The sequence below is a fragment of the Coffea eugenioides genome, chromosome 6 (genome assembly GCF_003713205.1).
Source record: "Coffea eugenioides isolate CCC68of chromosome 6, Ceug_1.0, whole genome shotgun sequence".
In the NCBI taxonomy this organism is placed as follows: Eukaryota; Viridiplantae; Streptophyta; class Magnoliopsida; order Gentianales; family Rubiaceae; genus Coffea; species Coffea eugenioides.
Window position 1 is genome coordinate 14,625,335 of NC_040040.1, and position 21,371 is coordinate 14,646,705.

The window sequence follows — 21,371 nt, forward strand, 5'->3', positions numbered from 1 at the left end:
ATTGCCAGAAGAGACGTGGTTGTGTACTACATGTCCACCTGCAGTCAAATGGATTAGGAGATATTACAAACAAAAGATAAACAAACTGTCATGTTTCCTAATGTTTTATGTTTGGTTAATCCCAAAAGAGTCTCCTTAACCTCATTTTGTGCTCCATTAGTGAGTTCAACAATTAGTCTACTTCGAATGCCTTTGAACTCTATGAAGTTTTATAAAACTATAGCACATAAAAATCAAATTCATACTAATAAAGTAGTGGACTAAACTCTTAATTTTGCTGTGCTAGGACACAGTGCTCAGCTAAAACCTTTCAATGCTTGGAGCCAACTGCAAAAACCTTTCCTACATTCCAACAATTCATTGCATATAGGGAGCCCACGTTTGATGTTTTTCACCTGTAGGGTGTCAACAGAATTAAATACACGCTTAAGGAGCTTAGACTAGCATTCCAACATAAATATGTGTAAACCATCTTAAATAAAGATGAATTGAGTATCAAAAAAAGTCTTTCAATACAGATCAAAAGAATTTGGAAGCTGTCACTGATTTTGAAGCTTAATCCTTGCTTTAAGTTCAACAATATTTTAAACTAATCTTCAACACGAGCTGATTTTCCTCAATGCTTAAATTTCTTCTTTTGCCATGCGACATAGGACTTCCAACAACTTTGGGTATTTCAGAGAAGTAGTTGTGGACTAGGGAGAGGACATTTACAAAATAATCCCAATGTCCATCTGCACACTCCACATCCAGGATGCACAAAGAAAGTAAGCGGACAGATTACATAACTATACTTCCTTTTGTAGTCAAGAAGAGTATCTTTGCAGATAATTTATTTATCATCTGTTGAAGAATTTTCACACTCCAACTATGGGTATACATTTGAATTTAGTTAGAAATGCTATAGTGCCAGAGAACTTTCGAGCACCAATAGCACTTGATCTCTATGCAACAAATGAGGGGATATTTTCTTCTGCAGAATATGATAAATGATATCAACAGAAATGCTAGTCATTTTAGAAAAATGGACATAAGCTGTGACTTGCTTCCATTAATCTGAAAAACTCCTGGGCAGTTCTATACTAACAAAGGTCACATTTATTTTTGTGTACAACATGATTTTGGTTGAACAAATATAGAAATCATTCTCTTGCAAGCTCACAAGTCACAATTAAAAGATGAAAGCAAACTTAGTGCTTGAAAAGGGCTTGATCTCAGATCACTGAGAGAGAGAGAGGGGGGGGGGGGGACTTGGACCAACCAAGTTGGAAACTTAATATGATAAATGACTAGTTATGTGTGAAGATGTAATGGAAGAAAATGTAAAATATATTAGCATAAGGATTATCTAGAAAATGATTGAATGCCTGTGTATGTATATAGATATATACACTTAATGTACAATGAAGATTAACTTATTCTTCAAAGATCTTGGATACAGAAATGTCGGATGTGCAGACAGAAGAAAACACACTTTTCCACTACTGTGTTAGCATACAAGTATATACGCTGTTCACAATATGCATGGCCTTAAACTTTGCAAAAGATCAAGTCACACTGCAATCAAACTATTCATGTCAATCCATGTAAACAACCATCAACAATTCTGGAAGCAAGAATCTGACAACTTTGATCCTCTTACTGGAAAGAAAGTGGTCATATTGCTGGTTCAGAGCCAAAAATGAAGCATTGCCTGCTCACAATATCAACACATCAGAAAATTGTTTGTCTGTTGTTTGACTAAAAGAAAGGTCATAGATGAAATCTAGGAAAAATTTGCACTAAATTTTAATGTCCAAGTCAGATCCTGTTGTCTTGTGTTTGCCAGGACACAAATGTACATGGAGAAGTTAAAGTTACTGCAACTTTTAGCTACAGTAATGAAGGCAAAGACTAAACAAGTTGAAGAAGATTACCTCTGCAAGGGTGGCAATCGGTACCTCATCTCTATGTGAAGACTCCTTAACTTTCCAACTTCTGATCTCACACTCTATTGAATTCAGCTTCTCTCTTATCTCTTTCAATAGTTTCCGTTCTTCCTCTCTGTCTGCAGATACTAGTCTACCAGCCTGTCTATCAATCTCAACTATTTCTGAAGTCTGATTGAACTGTTGCAGCAACGGTTGAGATATAGAAACTTTTCCAATAGGATGAACCGTTGCAAAGTTGCAATCAACTTCAATGGCACTACTTGGTTTACAAAATGTTTTCTGTTGCTGGGAAGATTTTAGCACTTTCTGTAGCCAGTCACTTTCTTGTTCTTGAATGTATGGCTTAACAATCTCCTCAGAAACGGCATCTGGTTTTTCAACCTTGTTCTCATCTTGCAAAACCATCTTCTTCTGATTTTTTCTCTTCAATTGGCAATCATCATAACTCTCTTCCACCTGGGGGACTTCAAAGACATCAAGGACACCTGGGGAACAAGGACATTCAGTTGTTATTTCACTTTCCTTCACATTTCCTGGATGTTTGACCTTATCCATGTCATATGCTGTTGGTTCTCTTGTCAGATCATAGGGGTTTCCAGAGCTTTGTGAAAGCGGTGAAGGAGACCTCGTTGAACTTTGTAAGTTTGCATAGCTAACTCCTGCTATCTCTTTAACACGACCATCTAACTTTCTGATCTGCTCCAGATATGAGTTGATGTCTCCCATATTAGAATTATCTGTCTTTTTCTCCCAATCAGAACTCGATTCATTCATGTCCTGTGCTGTGCAATCTTCGACTGTCTTATGAACCAGATCCGTTTTGGGGCTTAAACAACTCTCTCTCTCAGTCACACCTTTCCTCATGCATGATATCAAAGTTAGGAGGGGTGCAGAATTTCTCCTTCCGATCCTTTTCAAATTCGTTTCCCCTACAAAAGATTCATTTCTTTGTAAGAGGTTTTCTGGAGACGTTGTTTCACCAATTCCTGGATCTTCACAACCCATGCTTAATAGCTTATACCTGTAAGCCTGCACTTGAGAATCCAAAGCTGCCATCTCCATATCTTTCTGATACATAATATCTTCAAAAATTGCTAATGATTCCTCTGCATATCCCATTTTTTCCTCTGCCAATCTTTTGTATTGCTCTGCTTCCATTTGCACAGCAGCTTTTTCTCCTTGTAGGCGCAATATCATAGACAAAGCTTCACTGGCAGCAGAAGAAGAGGCCTCTCTCTCTGCTTCCAACTCATTGTAAAGCTTCTGCAGCAACTGTTGCTGAGCGCAGAGGGTTTCTTTGAGGATATCTATATCAAAATTGTGTCTCCCCATGCCACTTTCGGCCATGGATTTTTCGACTAACCTGATTTGTTAGTAAGGGTGAAATTTAGAAAAACAAGAAGTTTAATACAGGAATGTAGTTAAAGTATGCATGTCTAAGTAAAATAACTAAAACAGCAAATTAAATCATGTTTATCTTCTTTGACAACAGATTTTTGCTACAATGACAACGATGAGTCTTTAAATGAAATTGTTTAGGCTTTTCCTTAGCCCAGAGAATTGAGAAATTGGATAGACTAGCATGCAATATACATGGACTCAAAGACTTACCTCTCCTATCCCCAACCTAAACTTAATGATAACCAGCAACTTCAAATTCAAGAAATGCAGGATACTGATCATAATAACATGCGATGCTGCAGAAGGTAAATTGGCAAGACTTGTGAACTATAATAGTTCCCAACTCATACTGAAAATATAAGGGGCAAAGATTGAATAGCAATTGCTGAGCAACCATATGAAACATGGCAGACGGAACAACAAAATCAAGAACAACAGAGGAACAGCTTGGTTTTCACCTGGTTGAGGCTGAGGAGACTGATATCAAAGCTCAAAGGAAGACCACACCGAGGCAGAGAAACGACCACGATGATGACAATCAATCAAACTCCAGTAAAAATATCCCTTAGGAAACAAGAAAATCCCCGTAACTAACTCCAAAATACCAAGAAAAAGATGATCAATAAATGCTCGTCTTTTGAATCCCAGATAAGATTCCAATCGTAGAATTTCAAATTTGAAACAAAAAGCGAGGAAAGGGGAAGAGAAAGATGTTGGCCGTCTAAAATACTGGTGAAAAAGAAAAAAGAAAGAAGATGCAAAAAGAAGACCCCACCAAAACAAAATCAAATGAAATGTATATTCTTTTGCATGACAAAAAGAATGAGGGCCAGATCATGTCAGCGTGATGTTCTGGGAAGGTTTTGACAGTTTAAGAAGCTTGCAAAGAGATGGGATCATTTTGTCTTTGTAACGGTTTCTTGATTTGTCTTTTACACGAAGGAGTTGGCTTTGGCTTGGCTTCTTGAACCAGGTTTCCAACCTCCAACTCCAAGCTTTCTTAATCTAAACGTTCCCACACACCAGTGAATTAGTAACAGGATTTCATGTACCTGTAGGCAAAAATTTAACTTACAAGCTACACATACGAGGTAACAGGTCCAAATCCTCCATGATTTGGAGTTTTTGACTCATATTAACGTTCAAGGGGCTATCGACCTTTTTGTACTGTATAAGGTGTAAGGTCGTAGATAGCCTGATCTAAGCAGTGATTTTAAAATGTGATTTGGTTGAGGATATAAATATGAGTACAGGGTTTGTATCTAAACTTGGACCACAAATGTCTTGTATGCTTACAAAATGAAACGAAAAGCAAAAAATAACTTATTTGGGAATTGGTGGTGATGCTTACAGTGTTTGATTTAGTCAAATAGTATTAGGCTTGTTTTGGCATTTATTTCCTTGTCCCTCACTTGTTCTCTGAGTTATTTAGTTTGATTGTTGAGATAAATTTAAAATTTTCAGTTATTAGACAATATCAGGATGAATAAAAAAAATCATAATTCGAAAGATTACGTGAAAAAATAGAGTGAGGTAGGGTAAATTGGATTTGTCTAACCCTACTTAATTAAAACTCGGCTAAGTTATCAGGAAAAAGTGAAGTTAAATCTAATTACTTTTAAAAAAACATAAATGTAACTGCATGCATTGGAATTATTTGGTGTATAATCACATTTATTTTTTCTTATATTCACTTTTTCCCATACCCTATCTTAAGGAGTTATAATTAAGCATGGTTAGTCGGCAAATCCAAATTAGATAACCATAACAGACACACACCTCATGTCCCATTTTTTATTTATTTTTTCATAAGTAACGTGACATCTGACCAAATAACTAGAACTTCCGACTAAGGAAACCGAAATAAAAACATTTATTATCTATGATTAGACTAATAATAAATAAATCTTGAACGATAAATTGTGTTCTCACTGTGAAAGCCACCATTTTGATTAGGGTATTATGCACTTGCCATTTTACCTATTATTTGTCATCATGATATATAGTTTTGCCCTTTGAAGATATGCCGTTCTTCTTTCTGTTTTTGTAACAGATGTAGGCCTTCTTTTTGTTTTCTTCGAGAGTAAAAGTAATTATTGGTTGGATTTAAGGCGGTTCAATTTGATTAATCATCATTCCGCGTGGGGTCTAATCTAATCTAATGGGTAAAAAAGTCATGATAAGAAAGTTAAAAGGATTAACCTTAATGATTACTTTGGAATCTTTTAAAGGAGTTGTCATGGCAGCTTCAACGGCTTTGCTGAGGCAGGCAGGGTCCAGTCTTTGCCGCCCATTACTGCTTAAATACGCACACGTTTTACTACGTTTCCGGGTTTGATTGATTGAAGGACCAAATATTTGACTTTAATGAGTTCCAGAAGTTTGTAATCACTGATGTGACCAAATTGTCTTTTTTGTCATTACTGAAAACGAAGAAATTGAACTGAAATCACCAGAAAAGGGACAAATGCACCCTTAAGAACTGTTTAGAAGTGCAGGCAGTAACTGCATCTGCCATGCAGTGTGGTGTTTAAGCATAATTTTACTGAAAGAAGAAATCAATTGTCATGAAGATGAATTAGAATAGGAAAGAAAATGAAAGGGCTAAGGTTACTCTTTGATCTCTAAGCCAAACGTTGTTCTAACAAGGAAAAAGACACATACATACAGCTTTGTTCAAACAATACATTAATTGTTGTTAACACCATTCTTCAATCTACTGGAACTTCAACTTCCATTCTTAAACCAGAGTTGCCAAGAATCTGCAAGAATTATCAAAAATGTATGAACAGGAGGTCGAAATCCATAATAATGAACTTAGATAGTTTTTCTTGCACTCACGACAGTGACATATCCAATGAAGTCGCTTAAATGGACCTGAATAACAAGCAATCAAAGAGTTGCTTAGGCAATAATATTAGCAATCATAACCGGGTTTTGTTACCAAGCAAACATTTCAGAAAGTGAAATGGCTTAGGAGTACTCTTCACCTGAATAAAGCTCTAACCACTTGTTAAAAACAGAAGCCTCAAAAGTCATTGATTGGTTTAACTCAGTAGGTAATATGGAGCAGTCATATCCACGTTGTATCACATTTAAGGAAACGTTTCAGGAAGTTGGTTTGTGAGCACTCTTCACTTGAATAATTTCTAACCACTTGTTGGACAAAAGCTTTAAGCTTTTTCATTGCATTCGCCAAAATGGATCTCAGAAAACTACCTAACACGTAGTACTCCATGTCCTGAAATCCACCAGGCATGGTAATTCAGCCTCCTGTGATCATTCAAGCTACTGCCAACCCTATGGTTACCAATAAAAGCATGTCATAGGTCATAACCCATTTCTACTAAAATGATCTTAGCGGCGATGATCGTCAAAGATTACTGCAAAGGAACTATTAGCAGTCTAGCATGGACCATAATACAAATAATTAACTCGGAATCTTTTGTGTATTAAAAATCCATGGGTGTTTGAGAAAACTGAGCTCGTAAATGGTTTTAGTATTGCTAATGTAAGAGGAGAAGGTAACAAATTCACATCCTGCCTAGTGGTAAGGCTAGAGCTATGACATCTACTAAAAGGACCATCTAACAGGCAATTTAGAAAAAGGTTTAGCTTTCCTTTTTGGCAACTGCTGATTGTATGGCACATATTTGCCTTCTTTGTACAGGTTCAAGTTCAACTGCCAAAGGCAGTAAAACTGAGAAGAAAAAAATAAAAAATAAAACTGTGAAAGCGTTGAGTTCCCATGCACGTAATGGTTACATAAACTCGCTACCAGAAATTACAATGAAGAAACGTTATCAGAATTACATAATATTTAAAGGTCACATATAACTTCTTCGGACAAGCTCCAACCTCGGTTAAATGAAGAAGGTTCCATGTAACAAGAAACTAACACCTAGAAATCCATTATTTCACAATAAATAAAAAGAACCTGAATTCCCAAAAGAAAACAAAGATGGTATACTACGTATCAAACCAAAATCCTTCTGTATAGACTACCATGCACCAACAAAGATGCCTCACTGTTTCACCAATAAGAATTGCTAATATCATAAAAGAGCAAAAAATTTTCACATTATTCTAGCTAAATTTGACCGTTTTGAATATAAAATACCAAAAAATGCTTAAGAAAAGTGTCTTTTAGTCTTATAAGGCGCATAGAGGTCAAAACAAGATATTAGTTTTAGAGCTGCAGTGAAGCAGCATTTTAGTCCACTTCACACTTGCTAAAACCCTTTTCAAATCAAAATCATGAAAGCTTTCTGAAATTTTAATAGCAAAGAACAAGAAGGATATCATAGTAAATAGTATACACTCTATGGATTGAGTATAACAAAGATCTTTTAACATAAAATAGTTCAAAAATCACAACAAAGTGATGCAGGAGCAATCAAGTTCAAGCAAAACTGTGTAACAAATGAAAATAATTCTGGAAGCATTTATCGAACATTCATCGAGGCATGCTTTCATATTACCCTCATCTCGTAATGTCAGAAAACTAAAAAAGCATTCTTTTCTATTTTAGCCATTTGATGCTCTAAAAGTTGTTTAAGTTGAGGTCATTCCCATCCTTTTGATAATTATGCTAAACTTAAGTCAAATAGTTATAACAGATGTTGAAAACTAGTATACCTTTTCATAATATGTCTATACAGATCGTTAAGAGGAGACTTTGATACTTAAACCCCTCAATCTCTAATTTTGGTCCAGGCACTCTCTCTCTCTCTCTCTCTCAAATGCAGAAAGACACTCATACCAACACCCACACACCCATAGAAAAGCATTTTCCATTTCTCAACTCTTAACATTCAATATCTTTCCAATTCTTATTTCTGCAGAGGTACTCTCAGAGGTTACAAAACATAGTTGGCCATATAATATGGAAAAGGATATCCGCCACTATCTGCAAAAGTAAACTAAATAATAGGGATAGTCTTACCAACCACGAGCTCCAGCATAGTGATTTAAGGAATACATTCAAAAGGTGCAGTCGTGTCCTTTTGCTATTCTTGTCTTATTATTAGAATATATGTGAAACAGAACTTCAAGCAATTAGAAGTCAGGCACCAAGCATTTATTGAACTGAACGTAACTATATAGAAGACAAAATTAAACAGTGATCATTACTCTTCGTTAAAGAATTCAGTCCAAACGTTTCCACAGCACCGCATGACAATTAAAAGCTTTGGGCTTTTTAGAGTAAGTGCGTCATTTAACATGCTATGTGTATCACCAGTGCCCTAAAGAACTCCGAAAACTACACAAGGCATAAAGGTTTTCGAAAAGCTATTTGAAGATGCTTTGAGCATCCGTTTAGTACGGATGTTAATCCAACATCTACATCATGTTGATACACATAGCAAAATCTTTTGAGGACATCATTGTAGCAAACTATAAAAGGAGGTTTGTAATTGAGAAGGACAACTTTCAATAAGTCCCACGAGTCATAGAAACTACCATCAAGAAGGATGTTTACCTGATAATTTCTGAAACAATTCTACTTCATCACAGGATGAGTTCTACTTCATTAAAGGACCAGGTTTTCTTTCTTTTCCCTCTTTTTTTTTTATGCCGCTGGTCGCTTCCTTTTCTCTGTGTTCTTGTCCTACATTTTTTCCCTACTATGTGCTCTTCCTAGGACAGTTTTATTCCTTTTATACATAATAGTTTTGAAACATTCACCATCCATGCATAGACATCAAGGATGTTTTTTGGTCATACCTACCAAAATTGTACTTGATTTTTCAATTCGACATGCCAAAAGAGGCATCTGCCACAACACTACCAGGCCAATGGCAGGAAGTTAAAAAGGTCAAAGGTCTATGAGTGTTGAATGCCAATTAATATTCTAAATAACTATTATAATGGAGATTAACCATTCATCAAATTTATGTACCATAAATCTCATATCCTACTTAAAGAAGGGAAGCAACCTTGAAGCCCTTCCAATTTGTCTTCCATCAATAACTACCATGACATCACCAAATTCACCAAAATAGGTCTAAGTCACATCATATTGCAAAAATTTTCTTGGATTTAATCTATTGGAATAATATTTCAATTTTAGTAGAAACAACTGGTAAAAAATCACTCTTGCAAAAACAATAAAAGATAAACCACGCACAGACATATTACTTATTGCAAAAGGATGTGACGTGCATGTACACCTCAATATGAACCTTTTCTTAGAAGGGTATAATATAACTTAAAAATGAAAATGTATGTGTGTGTGAGAGAGAGAAAATTTGAATTTACATGTTGAGCACAAGTTCTTTCATTTAAAGTAAACAAAATTTGACAGTAATATATGGCTGCCAGAGCAGACAGTGAATAATTACCTTCATAAAATCAGATTGTACCAGAAAAGAATCCTTATTGTAGCCTGCTTCTTCTAGAACTCGGGTGAGAACTTGCTGCAAGAACCAAATTGCAGATAAAAAAAATGAATTATAACACCAGGCCTCATTTCGTTGTTCAAATGATTTATTTGTGTTTTCCAAGTTTTAGCCTCAGTGCAAGAGGGGAAAAAGATAAATTGCGAGGAAACAATTCCATTTTGAGGCAGTGACAAACCAACCTCTCTTTGCTGTTCTGATATAAATTGTCCAGTTAAGTCTCGCAAAATGTCCAACATATCATGGAATGCGACCTTGCCATTTCCAGCAGTATCATAAACCTTAAAAATGACTGGGAAACAGAAAGTATATGTAAATCAATTGGGAAAAAGGAAAACTGAAACCAAAAAGCTAAAATTTTCTGACTAATTCAGAAAGGTGCAAAAAGGAAGACTATTTACATTCCACTTTCTGCTGCAAGCTTGCACGGGAACTGAATGCTGACAAGAAGGCAACGAACTCCTTAAAGTTCAAACCCTCCAACATCCTTAATAGTCTCTGGATTAGCAAACAAATATCAAAAACATAATCAAGCATGAGCAACCATCTTCTTCTTTCAACTGCAGCTAATACCCATAAATACACCCAAGAAAATTAAAATTAAATATCACAATGCTTCTATCTTCCCATAAAGAAAATTTTAGATAACCAGCTATTTCTGAACATAAATTGCGAGTCTGAGATTGAATAAAACCATGTTCAATTGGACGGAACCTATAGCAAATGCTTATATGTTAGGCCTGAAAAAGTATTTGTCAGCAAAAAAGAACTAATTTCAAATGGCTGTATTTTTTGAACTAAGTTTGCACGACAGAAAGAAAGGCAGAAATTCCACCTTATGCCACCAACATGGTTCTAAACATGGTAGAACAAGGTTCTCTAATGTAACCAAACAGAAACTTCTTTTTCCAATTTCATGAGATTTTATTTGAGAAATGCAATCATCAGAACAAGTTTAAACCTTTTCCATAATTTTTTCTAGTCCACCGCCCACAACCATGTGCGCGCTCCGCACATTAATCACACCACGCTCATCACGCAGCATCGCCAACAGTCAGAAAATATCTCTCATTACCCCGACGCCTACAACTCCATAGCACGAAGGTTCCGGCTCATCTGTAAGAAGGCATCACGACGCTGTCAAGTTGTTCTGACGCGTCCACCAACTTTACCCACCATCGAAGCAATGTAGCACACACATGTGGACTACGCGCCGTTCATGTCATATACTGCTCACATCGTCTCGCCGATCTGGATTCCACTTATTACTGTCTCAATAGATTCGCAATCAACATGCGACGGAACATAAACCTTTATTTTCCCCGCTTAACTAATATTGAAACATATTCAACCTGGAAATGAGGATTAACATGAGGCGGTGGCACGGGGCAAATTCGGGCACAGACAAGAATCATCAGACGAGATGAATCCGATCCACCCATTTCGATTCGAGCTGAGCAGAAATCTCTGGTAAAGTGCAACTATTCTGCTGCGAAACTGCACCATTAACAAAAAAAAAAAATCGAGGATGAGTATACAAAAATAAGCCAACTAAAACCCAACAAATGGCCTCAAATGCAGACACCCCAGAAAAGAAAAAAGGCCTCAATTTTGAGGGATTTGTCTAACATAAACAACCAATTTTGCAGACCATCTAGATAATTAAAACAGCAAAAAAAAACTGGCAATGGAGAAGCAGAATGATATGTAGGTACAGGTATGATTGCAGTGCTGTTGGACTTCTTCAATGTCGTACTGGGTCAGCATAGAAGAGGAATTTCCCATGGATTTTATCTTCTTCGGAGGAGAGAAGATCTCAAATCCTAGCTACTAGGAGAAGCAATTGAATATGAATTCAAGAAGGTGAAAAATGTGTTAGATTAGATGGGCTGCTGGGCTCTTAAATTTCTGGTCGAGTGGTTGGGTGGTAGATGGAATCTGGAAAGGAGGACCACGAGGGAAATGCAATAAAATCGTGAAAAACGTCTCTAATATTTTACAAAATAACTTTTTTTATTTATCACTTTTAAAAGTATAATTTTACGCCCCTCACAAATTCAGATTGATCAAATTTTATCCATTTCTAGGTTCTGATTAGTTTTTTGTCGGAATTCACTTGATCATTTTTTAAGACCAAAATTGTTAAATCAAATTTTACACTATTCGATTTATAGTCCCTCATTTTTTATAAAATGAATTTTTTATCCTTATACTTCACAAAATAAATTTTTTTGTCTCTCATATTTCACAAAATAAATTTTTTCATCTTTTATATATTTACAAAATAAATTTTTCATTCCTCATTGATCATGTGTATGAATAATTTTTGTTTAAACTCATGTATATATCTATTTAATTTTATCTGAACAATATGAATAGCATGTGTACAACTACAATTAACCTATTTGAACAAAATCAAATAGTAATATGTTATTCATATTGTTCAGATGAAATTAAATAGATATATACATGGATTTAAAAAAATGTTAATTTTTCACTCATGTTCATTTCCTTTTACTCAAAAATTGAAAACAAATAAGAGATTTAATCCTAAACATTGTCGAATGTTTATATCAAATTAAATTTGGACAAAAAATAAACAAAAGAAAAGTATGACAGGAAGAAGTAAATAATTGGTACTTTTAAATTTTAAGACAATCACAAGACAAGTAATTCAACTATTGGTCTTAAAAGTAACGAGTATAAATTTTAGATTTAAATTGTAATTTGTTAGCATGACTATAGAATTCGAATTAGAACTCATTAATTAAATGACCTTATTATACAATTCAATAAATGAATTATCATCAAAAGAGAAAAGGCCACAAGTATTGAACAAGTTCATGTGGTGAAATCAAATAGATATATACATGGATTTAAAACAAAATTGTTAATTTTAAACTCATGTATACATCTATTGAATAGGATGTGTGCAATTATAATTAATCTGTTTAGGTAAAATCAAATGAAAATATATTACATACTATTCGTACTATTCAGGTGAAATCAAATAGATATATACGTAGGTTAAAAAAAATCTATTCATACACATGATCAATGAGAGATGAAAAAAATTCATTTGTGAAATGTGAGACACGAAAAAATTCATTTTGTGAAATGTGAGGGGCGAAAAAATTCTTTTTGTGAAATGTGATGGATTATGGATCTGATTATGTAAAATTTGATTTGATAATTTTGTCTCTAAAAAATAATCATATGCAACGCACGTGGTGGATTCTGACAAAAAACTAGTTGAAAATCTAGGTAGGGACTAAATTTGATCAATGTGAGTTTGTAAGAGGCGTAAAATTACACTTTTAAAAATGAGGGACGAAAAAAATTATTTTGTAAAATGTGAGGGACGTTTTGAACGATTTTTCCTAAACAATAATTACAAAATCGTTAATTACGCTCGAGTTTTTCCATTTTTAATTCATTGCTATTTACATTTTTGTTTTATACAACATGGGAATAGATTCACTCATATGTAATTTAATTTGGGACAAAGCTTCAAAATTAATGTGGAACAAGATTATGCTAAAAATTATATGACGTTCACCTAAGACATTTCATTCTTGATCATCTTTGATAGCATTAGCAAATCGGTCATGAGATTGTTAACCAAGGAAAAAAAAAAGGTTAAAGATATGCTAGTGAAAGAAGAATCGAGTTATTATATGCTTCATTTATTTATAGTTAAATATCTTGTGAATTCAAAATATAGATGCAGGCATATCTATTGATAGATGACAATACGTAATTAAATATCAATGACAGAATTATCAATGGAATTGGAAAGAGTATAAATTATACCCTTTCTTCGCCAAATCAAATATTTTTATGTACTAAAGTGTTGTGTTATTAGTAAAATTGAAAAATGCTCTATGAACTAAAAATTGAGAATGAACATGCAAATTTAGCTCACCTATTTATGTCGATTAGTTCCAAAGATTTATTGGCAAAACAAGAAAAAAAAAAAGCTTTAAATATGTTCTTGTAAATAAACAAACAAAATTAATGCATGAACAAAAACAGGTTAAGTTCGGTACTTGCTTGCTAAATCAAATGCTCTTTTGTTGCTCGTTACTCTTGTACCAGCCACTAATATATGGGGTACTAAAAAAAAAAAAACTACTCGACACAAAAAATTGCAGATCAGACAGGCTGGTCAACGACTGGGGGCCCAAACATTAATTTGTTAGGCTCGGTTAGGATGAGCTGGGCTTGTTTACTTAATCATACGGGCTTCTCGAGGGATTTACGAGCCCACAAAAGTGTAACCGAAACTGACGACGTGTAATGTCAATTCGTCAGATTTCGAGAAGAACTTTTTTTTTTTTTTTTTTTTTTTTTTTTTTGGGAGAAACCATTTGAAGCTTTCACACTTCACACACACACACACACTGAGACACAGTCCCCCTTCCCTCTTCACTCTTCCAATTTACTCAAATTCAGAGGAAATCAAGGCCCGTTTCACTTGAATTCCTCTGCAGCAAGATGTCCCAGCAGCCATCCCAGACCAAGAGCCCAGCAGATGAAAATCACTCGGTTAGTTTTTCCTTTTTCCATTTTTTGCTGTTTGCTTCAGAATTTGCAATTTTGTCAATTTAAGAAGTGATTATTTTTTGAGCCTCCTGAAAATGAGTTGAATTTGCTTGTTACTTTATGTGCATGTGGGTTTTTGCTGGTTCTTTGCTCAGTATGGTATTTTTATTGTTAATTTCAGTTTCTTGCATTGAACTGTTTCTGTATATTGTAAATTGACCCCTTTTGCTACATGAAAAATTTAGGAACCCCGAATGGTGAATTGAGATTATTGTTTGCTAAAATTTGACTGGCTGAAATTACTAAATTACCAGGTATTTTTGAGCCTCCTGAAAATGAGTAGAGGGATTTTGTACGAGAAATTTCTTTGTATATATAAAATCATATTTATCTATTAGGGCATTGCTGGAATTTACTGATGTTTTAACTTTGTGAACTAGGATCCATAAATTTACTGGTCTTTTTGCACTTTTGCTAATTGATTCACGGTCTAAATTGATTTACATTTACCTTTTTCTTTATTACGGTGGAATTCACTGTTGTAATGGATTTGCTTTTGGATAATTGTTTATTTGTTTAATGCAGGAGATGTACATTCGAGTTAAGCGCAGCAAGACCACTTACTTCTTGCAATGCCTTCCCAGTGAAAAAGTTTTACAGATCAAGGAGAAGTTGCAGATCCTAATTGATCAACCAGTTAATGACCAGCGATTGATTCTGTTGCCAAATAAAGAAGTACTTGATGATTCAAAGTCATTAGCTGATCAGAAGGTACTACCTAAATCTTTACAAATTGATAAGACAAATGTTGCATGCATCAATTGTTGTTAGAGTGCACATGGTGTCCATTATTTGGGTTTATCATGTGCCATTGTTTGTTATCTACCACTCATTAATTTCTTCCTATAGATTTGCCTATTGCGTTCACTGATGTGTATTAAATCTGTTTAATTGAATATCAGGTTGAAAATGATGCAGTTGTGGCACTAACCTTGAGAAAAGGTTCTCTTCTTCCTTTTCCTTTCCTTTTAGTGTCAAATTTGTTTACTGAACATACTGTTTGTTACTTGGGGTTTCTGGTGTTATTAGTCCAGTTGTCTGTGGTTATATTGAACCAACCCTTAGTATGAACCATTTAGATAACATCAGGTTGTAAGAATGCACAATTAGATATATAATGGCAAAGAAACCAAGAGGCTAGGGGCATTTAAGTGATTGATGGAAAAGAAGTTGTGTGACAAATTGCAGCACAAGTAGAGGTCATTGGTTTAGTTAATTGGAGAAGTTATTGTATTCTGGTTGTCTGATGTAGCCTTTTTATCACTGTGGGAGATGGCTGGGGAACTTTGGTTTTTACAGCTTTTAGCTTTGTTAGGATGACATACATTTGTGCATATCCCTTGTAGGAACTTCTGCAACGAACTTTCTGTTTGCTGACTGAAATTACAAATTTTCTAGTATGATGATAATAAAGAGTGATCTCACCCAGTGAATAACCTGGAAAAGAAATCCTTACTGAAATCTGTTAATTTGTTTATCAGTTTCTGTCTTTTGTAGTGTTGAGAACATAGATATTTAGATTAGTTATGCTTGACTTCCTTTGAGGTTTAGGAATAATGTTCTTTTTTCTAGTCAATTTGGAACTAGAAAGGCAGTTTCACATTATATACTTATCCTTCATCTTCAAAATAACATCCCTTTTATATGACACATATGGCCTTATTTTTTGAGTTTTTGTTGCATACAAGTTTGTCAACTTTGGAAGCTGCATCTTCGTTAGCCTCATGAGGGCACTGTGGAATAGAAAAAAGGAAGCTTTCGAGAATCTAGAGTTTCGATTAGATGGATTGAACTACAGTTGCTTTAGTAGCTTATGCTGTGGTGTGGGGAAGAGATTTAGGAAAATACACAACCAAGGTGGTTGTGAACCTGCCATATATCTTAAAAGCATACCTCTGCTTACCTTTTGCACAGTCATGCCCTCTTGCTGCTCTTTATGCCATTCTTCTTGCATACAGAAAAAGAAAATGTTATGTACTTCAACCCTGAGGGAGTTTCGCTATAGGTATTTGGTAACTCGAATCTCTTTTAACTGTTCTTTGTACATCATACTTTTGCTGCCTTCCACCCCAAGCAACCAAGATTGAGTTGATCCCTCTTCCATTTTGAGACAGTAGTAAACTGGTAGACTGGCGTATGCAATGATTCCACTGCTATTGCTGTCATGCATAATCATCCTTTGATGTTTACCTTTGGACAAAATTAGAACTGGTAACTTCTTGTCAAATCTTTGTTCATAAGTAGTAGTAGGATCAGCACAAAGCAACAGTTGTCCCAAATGGATTCAAGCTTCATTGATGGGTATTAGTTGGTTATGGAGCTTGACAGAGAGATGATTTTTTTTTTTTTTTCGGGAGATGGTTACATATGGTTGGTAGCATGATCTTTCAATGATTTAAAGTTGAAGTGAAGTGTGTGGCTGGATGTGTTGTGCCACAGTTTGGACTCTGCTCGATGGAAGGAGAAGATTCAGATGGGGAGAGACCTACGCTCTTTGATTTCATGATTTTTTTACTTTGTTTCACATACTTCATAGTATACAAGGTTGGCATGTATTGATTGGTAATAAGCACTTCTAGAATTTGGTTGAGCGGATGACTTTCCAATCCCAATATGATTTGTTTCTATGATGATGTGGTGACAGGTTAGAGAGGTCCTTGTGATCACTAAAACATTAAGGGATTTTCCTATCTGTCAAAAGTAGTGATGGGGTTTGTGAAATATCATTCCTGATGTCACGATTTCCTGGAACTTTAAAATCTGCTCAGCCAAAGCTTTTTACCATATTATGATGACTGCAAGAGTCCTTGTAGTACAAAAATCACCATCTCGTAATTGAATCAAGAGCATGTCAGTGAGGATTCTAGAGTATTAAATGAATGAAAGCAGCCAGTTTAGATGAAATTGAAGCTGTCCTCATTCTTGGGTCAGTTTTCATGTGCTCTAATTAGTTTTCTGCCCAGGATGGTACTTTTGATCTAGTAATCTTCTATTTCAAATATTCTTTCTTGCTTGCTTCTTTGATCGCCTTTCAGTTAAGTGCTTGCTTACACCTTCTCTTGCTGTCAGATGACAATGAATTTGAGGATGTGAATATCGCGAGGCCTACTGATTACTACCGTGATGGTGACGGTGGCTCAAATTGGTGAGAAGAACTATGTTTGGAGCTGCTGAAAGCCTGAAACTTTACACTCATATTCACTGGTAATTAACCTGTTGTTGCTGTTTGGACTGCTTTTACAGCACTAGGAGTTGCTTTATGAATGATCTTACGTTGAGGATTTCAAGCATGCAATGTTTAGACTCCTTTCTCTTTAGCTGTTTTGGATGAGATTTTAAGAGTTGCTCTGGTGTTGGCGGGGCAGAGGGCCTATTTTACTTCGATTATTACTTGAGATGTTCTGGAACTTGACAGTCATGATTTCGAAATTTATGAAAAAGGAGAAAATGAAATTATTGGCAATAGCATAATCAAGCTCCGCATAGGAATATTTTCATCGCTTACCAATGCCTCTCCATTAATCTTCATCAAAATCTTAGTAATTAGAAATTCCGGGCATCGCTTCTTAAATCTCACTTATTTCTTATTAAAAAATTAAAATAAAAACAAAAAAATATAAACCTACTATCAGTTTCACTATTGTTCTTCCATGATGCCATTAGGATCACCATCTCAACATGTACCTTTACATTTTTAAGGCAAATTTGCGGAATGATGGCCAATCTGTGGTGACCTTTCTATCTTTGAAATGGGCATATCTTGTGGGCAACTCTCCATATACAACTTTTAAACCAGTTTTCTACGAACAAAAATCCCTTCAGTTGGAGAAAGAAAAAAAAAGCAAGAAAATCAAATATACGGTTTGTACATTATACAAGAAATGGATTTTTAGACAACGAAATGTAATCTAGTTGGTAAGACGCTTCAACTGTAACTGATAAAACGCTTCAATTGTAAAACTCATAGGTTGCGGGTTTGAGTCATCTGACAGTAAATGGGGAATCATTGTTGATTCTCTAAATAAAAAATGATAAAGTAAAAGAAAGAAATGGATTTTCAGCATCAACCCTTGTACCTTTTACATTTTTGGTAGCATTGATTTTGACCACTTGGTGCTAAATATTATTTCATTAATACAGTCTTTTAATGCCACATTTTGATGAAGTACACCTTTTAGCTTTATATTGTGATTCAAATGTGGCGTAGATCTTTCAAGTGGTTCCATGAAATTGAAAGAAAAGATCATTAATGGCATTTCTCCCAATTCATTGACAGATTTTGAAGGCAAATTTGCGGAAAGCCCTTGCCTTTTTACAAAAAAAAAAAAGGAAAAAAAAAAAGAGACACAGGCCAACTAGTTGATGTCAGAACAAGTTAAGATAAAGCTTAAAAAAAGTAGTCCAAGGGTATTACCCTTGTTTAAAAATGCTCAACTGACTTTGACACTTTAATCCAAATCATGAGGAGTTTATGTTTAGTTTTTGAAACCATAGGAGGGTTATGTAAAAAAGCAATAAATCATAGGAAGGTAAAGTGTAATTTGCCCTAAAAATTTTCAAGGATCTAATGAACTCTCTATTTTGCAGTATCCAATCCTTCGTCAAAAAATATTTGTATTTTCACATATTCTGGGATGTCATATGAGTACTCTGCTACTGCATAATTTGCATTAAAGCTTGGCCCTGAAAGCAAAATACGAAGTTAATTTTACGTAAAACAAATATTTATCAAATGTTGACTAATTAATTAGCAGGAAGAAAGTTTTATTAAGACTGTCACTGAAAAGCAAAATACCTCATAAATATCACAGTATTTTTAAGGGAGTAAATACTAAATAGTCTCTTTATTTTCTACTTCTTACGAGGTTATTGTTTGGAATTCTGGATACAGGCTCCTCAATCCTCCTTTAATTGAAGTTACACACGTTTGTACTGCGTGCAATAGCTGTTGGAACAGTTCTTGATGCAGCCTATCTGTGCTTTCGCTGCCCGATGAATAAGATGGAATTTGTTAGTTGTGAGTAATGTTGGACAAATATGGGACTAGAAATTTGTTAAGACACTTATATCTATTAACATATCCAAGTAGTTAGGGAGATAAAGATGGCGATAAATGTTGCATTACCCGAAGTTGAATTGGCGCATTGGTGAAGTAAACAGCCATAGTTGCAGAAGAATGATCCATTTGGAGATGGCCCTTGTGGATGACATTTACATTTGTAACAATTATCAATACAAACATCAACGTTGTTTTGATCCGAACAATCTACTAGGCACTTAGCAAAGCAATGATCATGCGGAACAATTGGATCGTCAGGCCAAGAGAAAGAATCATCACAAAATACCAGGACTGTCATAGCTGTTAGTAGTACTAATGCTAGCCATGCAGTCCTCATTTTTTAGGTATTTCCTGTGTATTTGATTAGCTTAATCTATTGCTAAAGTTAAGAGCAGTGTTTATAGGTCTTGTTCCTTGGATCAAGCATGGATTCATTTTTGTCGTCTAAACTTAGCTAATCTTTTGTTGGTTATACATAACTACCATACTTGGGAGTGAAAACACAGTTTTTTTATGACTGGTTTTCAACTTTTCTATATTCCACCCTATTCATGCAAGATACACATCTCCGAAATTAATGCAACTTTTTATCAGTTCTCAACTGTCATCAAAAGATCACGATTCCTTTCGAAAAGGGTTGAAAAATAATTTTGCGGGTTGATTTAGTCCTATATATATTTCAAATTAATTAACCTTTTACGAGCAAGTAAGGATTATTTTTCTTTGGGGGTTAGTGGCCAGGGAGTTTATCTCCTACCCGATAGATAAGGGTCCAAAATCCTGGCCGGCAGGTTTGGATAGGGAGGAAATACGAGAGTGGGGGACGTAAAAAGAAAAAAGATTGTTTTTCTTTGTCTTAAACTTGTTACAACTATTTCTAATTTTCTTAGCCACACAACTACCAAAGTCCACTTTTGGTGATGAGGGAAATTGCAGCAGAGAAATTGATTTATAAACAACACAAAATAGAATGCCAGGATTACTTGATAGTGGCTTAAACCTTGTTACAACTATTATGGAATTTTTTTTTCTTATTTTTCAAAAAAAAAAAAACTACGAACTAATGGAGAACGATGGAGAAATGTTCTGACAGTCAGCGGTAAAAAATTGCATGATAATTTCGTCCGTACATGAGATCTTAACTGGAATTTGTTATTAACTACAAATCCATTGAAGTTTAGTGCATGAATTTCGAGTCTCATATAAGAGGTGGTTGTCATCAAAATTGATGGTGTGTGGTTCAAAGTCTAAACAACAATGTCGTCCATTTTTTTGTTACAGGTCACCAGTAAAATCAGTGCTGGGCATCGAAAAAAAAATGCTCAAACTTAAAAAGGGTTCACTTACGTGAATTTTCCTGCGTGGTGCTGAACAAGTAAGGGAATTTTGGTCAAATAATGAAGATAAATGTGTTTTGAGAAAATCCATTCCGATGATCTTAGCAAACATGACTGGAATTTTACACTTTTGATATAATATGTTATTCAACATGAAAAAGTCTGTCCTTCATTTTTCAATCCGTGAAATTTGCAGTTAGATAGGAAGAAAACGAATGTATAGAAGTTTGTTTTACGGCCATAAGAGCAATACACTAGAATTGTGATAAGCCTTTTCAACAGGTCCATGATTATTGAAGACTTAGAGGCGATAAATGCTAAACTTTTGTCATTTATATAGTTGGGTTGGAAAGAAAGTTAATTTCATTAGGATTGACTTTCTTTCTTCACTTAATACACTCAATAAAACCAAGAAACATAAAGTATGGTCTCTTTATTCCTATAAGTAATTAACCAATAGGACATTATCTTGGACTTCATTAGTTAGTTGTAATACTAGCCATAGCCTCCCACCAATTTGACAAAGCAACTTAATTGCCATGGTATTGCTTGCAGTAGCTCTCCCCACATTTGTCCATGCAGCTGCGCAATTTTGCCTTATCTGTCCAATCAAAATGAAATCCACAAGAAATTGAAG

The 21,371-nt window shown here is 34.9% G+C and overlaps 2 protein-coding genes and 1 pseudogene across 3 annotated transcripts; 1 reads left to right on the plus strand and 2 right to left on the minus strand.

The window, feature by feature from the left end:
* Positions 1-1,323: 1,323 nt before the first annotated feature.
* Positions 1,324-4,466, minus strand: LOC113773660. Its single transcript, XM_027318290.1, has 3 exons — positions 4,408-4,466; positions 1,917-3,294; positions 1,324-1,693 (listed from the first exon to the last, which is right to left on the minus strand). Exons 1-3 carry the CDS (start codon positions 4,464-4,466, stop codon positions 1,670-1,672), a joined length of 1,461 nt encoding a protein of 486 aa, XP_027174091.1. The 3' UTR covers positions 1,324-1,669.
* A 1,351-nt stretch (positions 4,467-5,817) lies between these two features.
* Positions 5,818-11,676, minus strand: LOC113772853 (annotated as a pseudogene).
* A 2,427-nt stretch (positions 11,677-14,103) lies between these two features.
* LOC113774929 lies at positions 14,104-19,798 on the plus strand. 2 transcript variants are annotated; one of them, XR_003468844.1, is made up of 5 exons: positions 14,104-14,281; positions 14,864-15,049; positions 15,241-15,280; positions 17,408-17,542; positions 19,230-19,798. XR_003468844.1 is itself a non-coding variant. In XM_027319589.1 (4 exons), the coding sequence occupies exons 1-4, from the start codon at positions 14,231-14,233 to the stop codon at positions 17,485-17,487; spliced, it is 357 nt and encodes a 118-aa protein (XP_027175390.1). In that variant the 5' UTR covers positions 14,104-14,230; the 3' UTR covers positions 17,488-17,791. The 2 variants fall into 2 exon arrangements, 1 of the variants encoding a protein (XP_027175390.1); XM_027319589.1 differs by lacking the exon at positions 19,230-19,798 and having other exon boundaries at positions 17,408-17,791.
* The last annotated feature ends 1,573 nt before the right edge of the window (positions 19,799-21,371 follow it).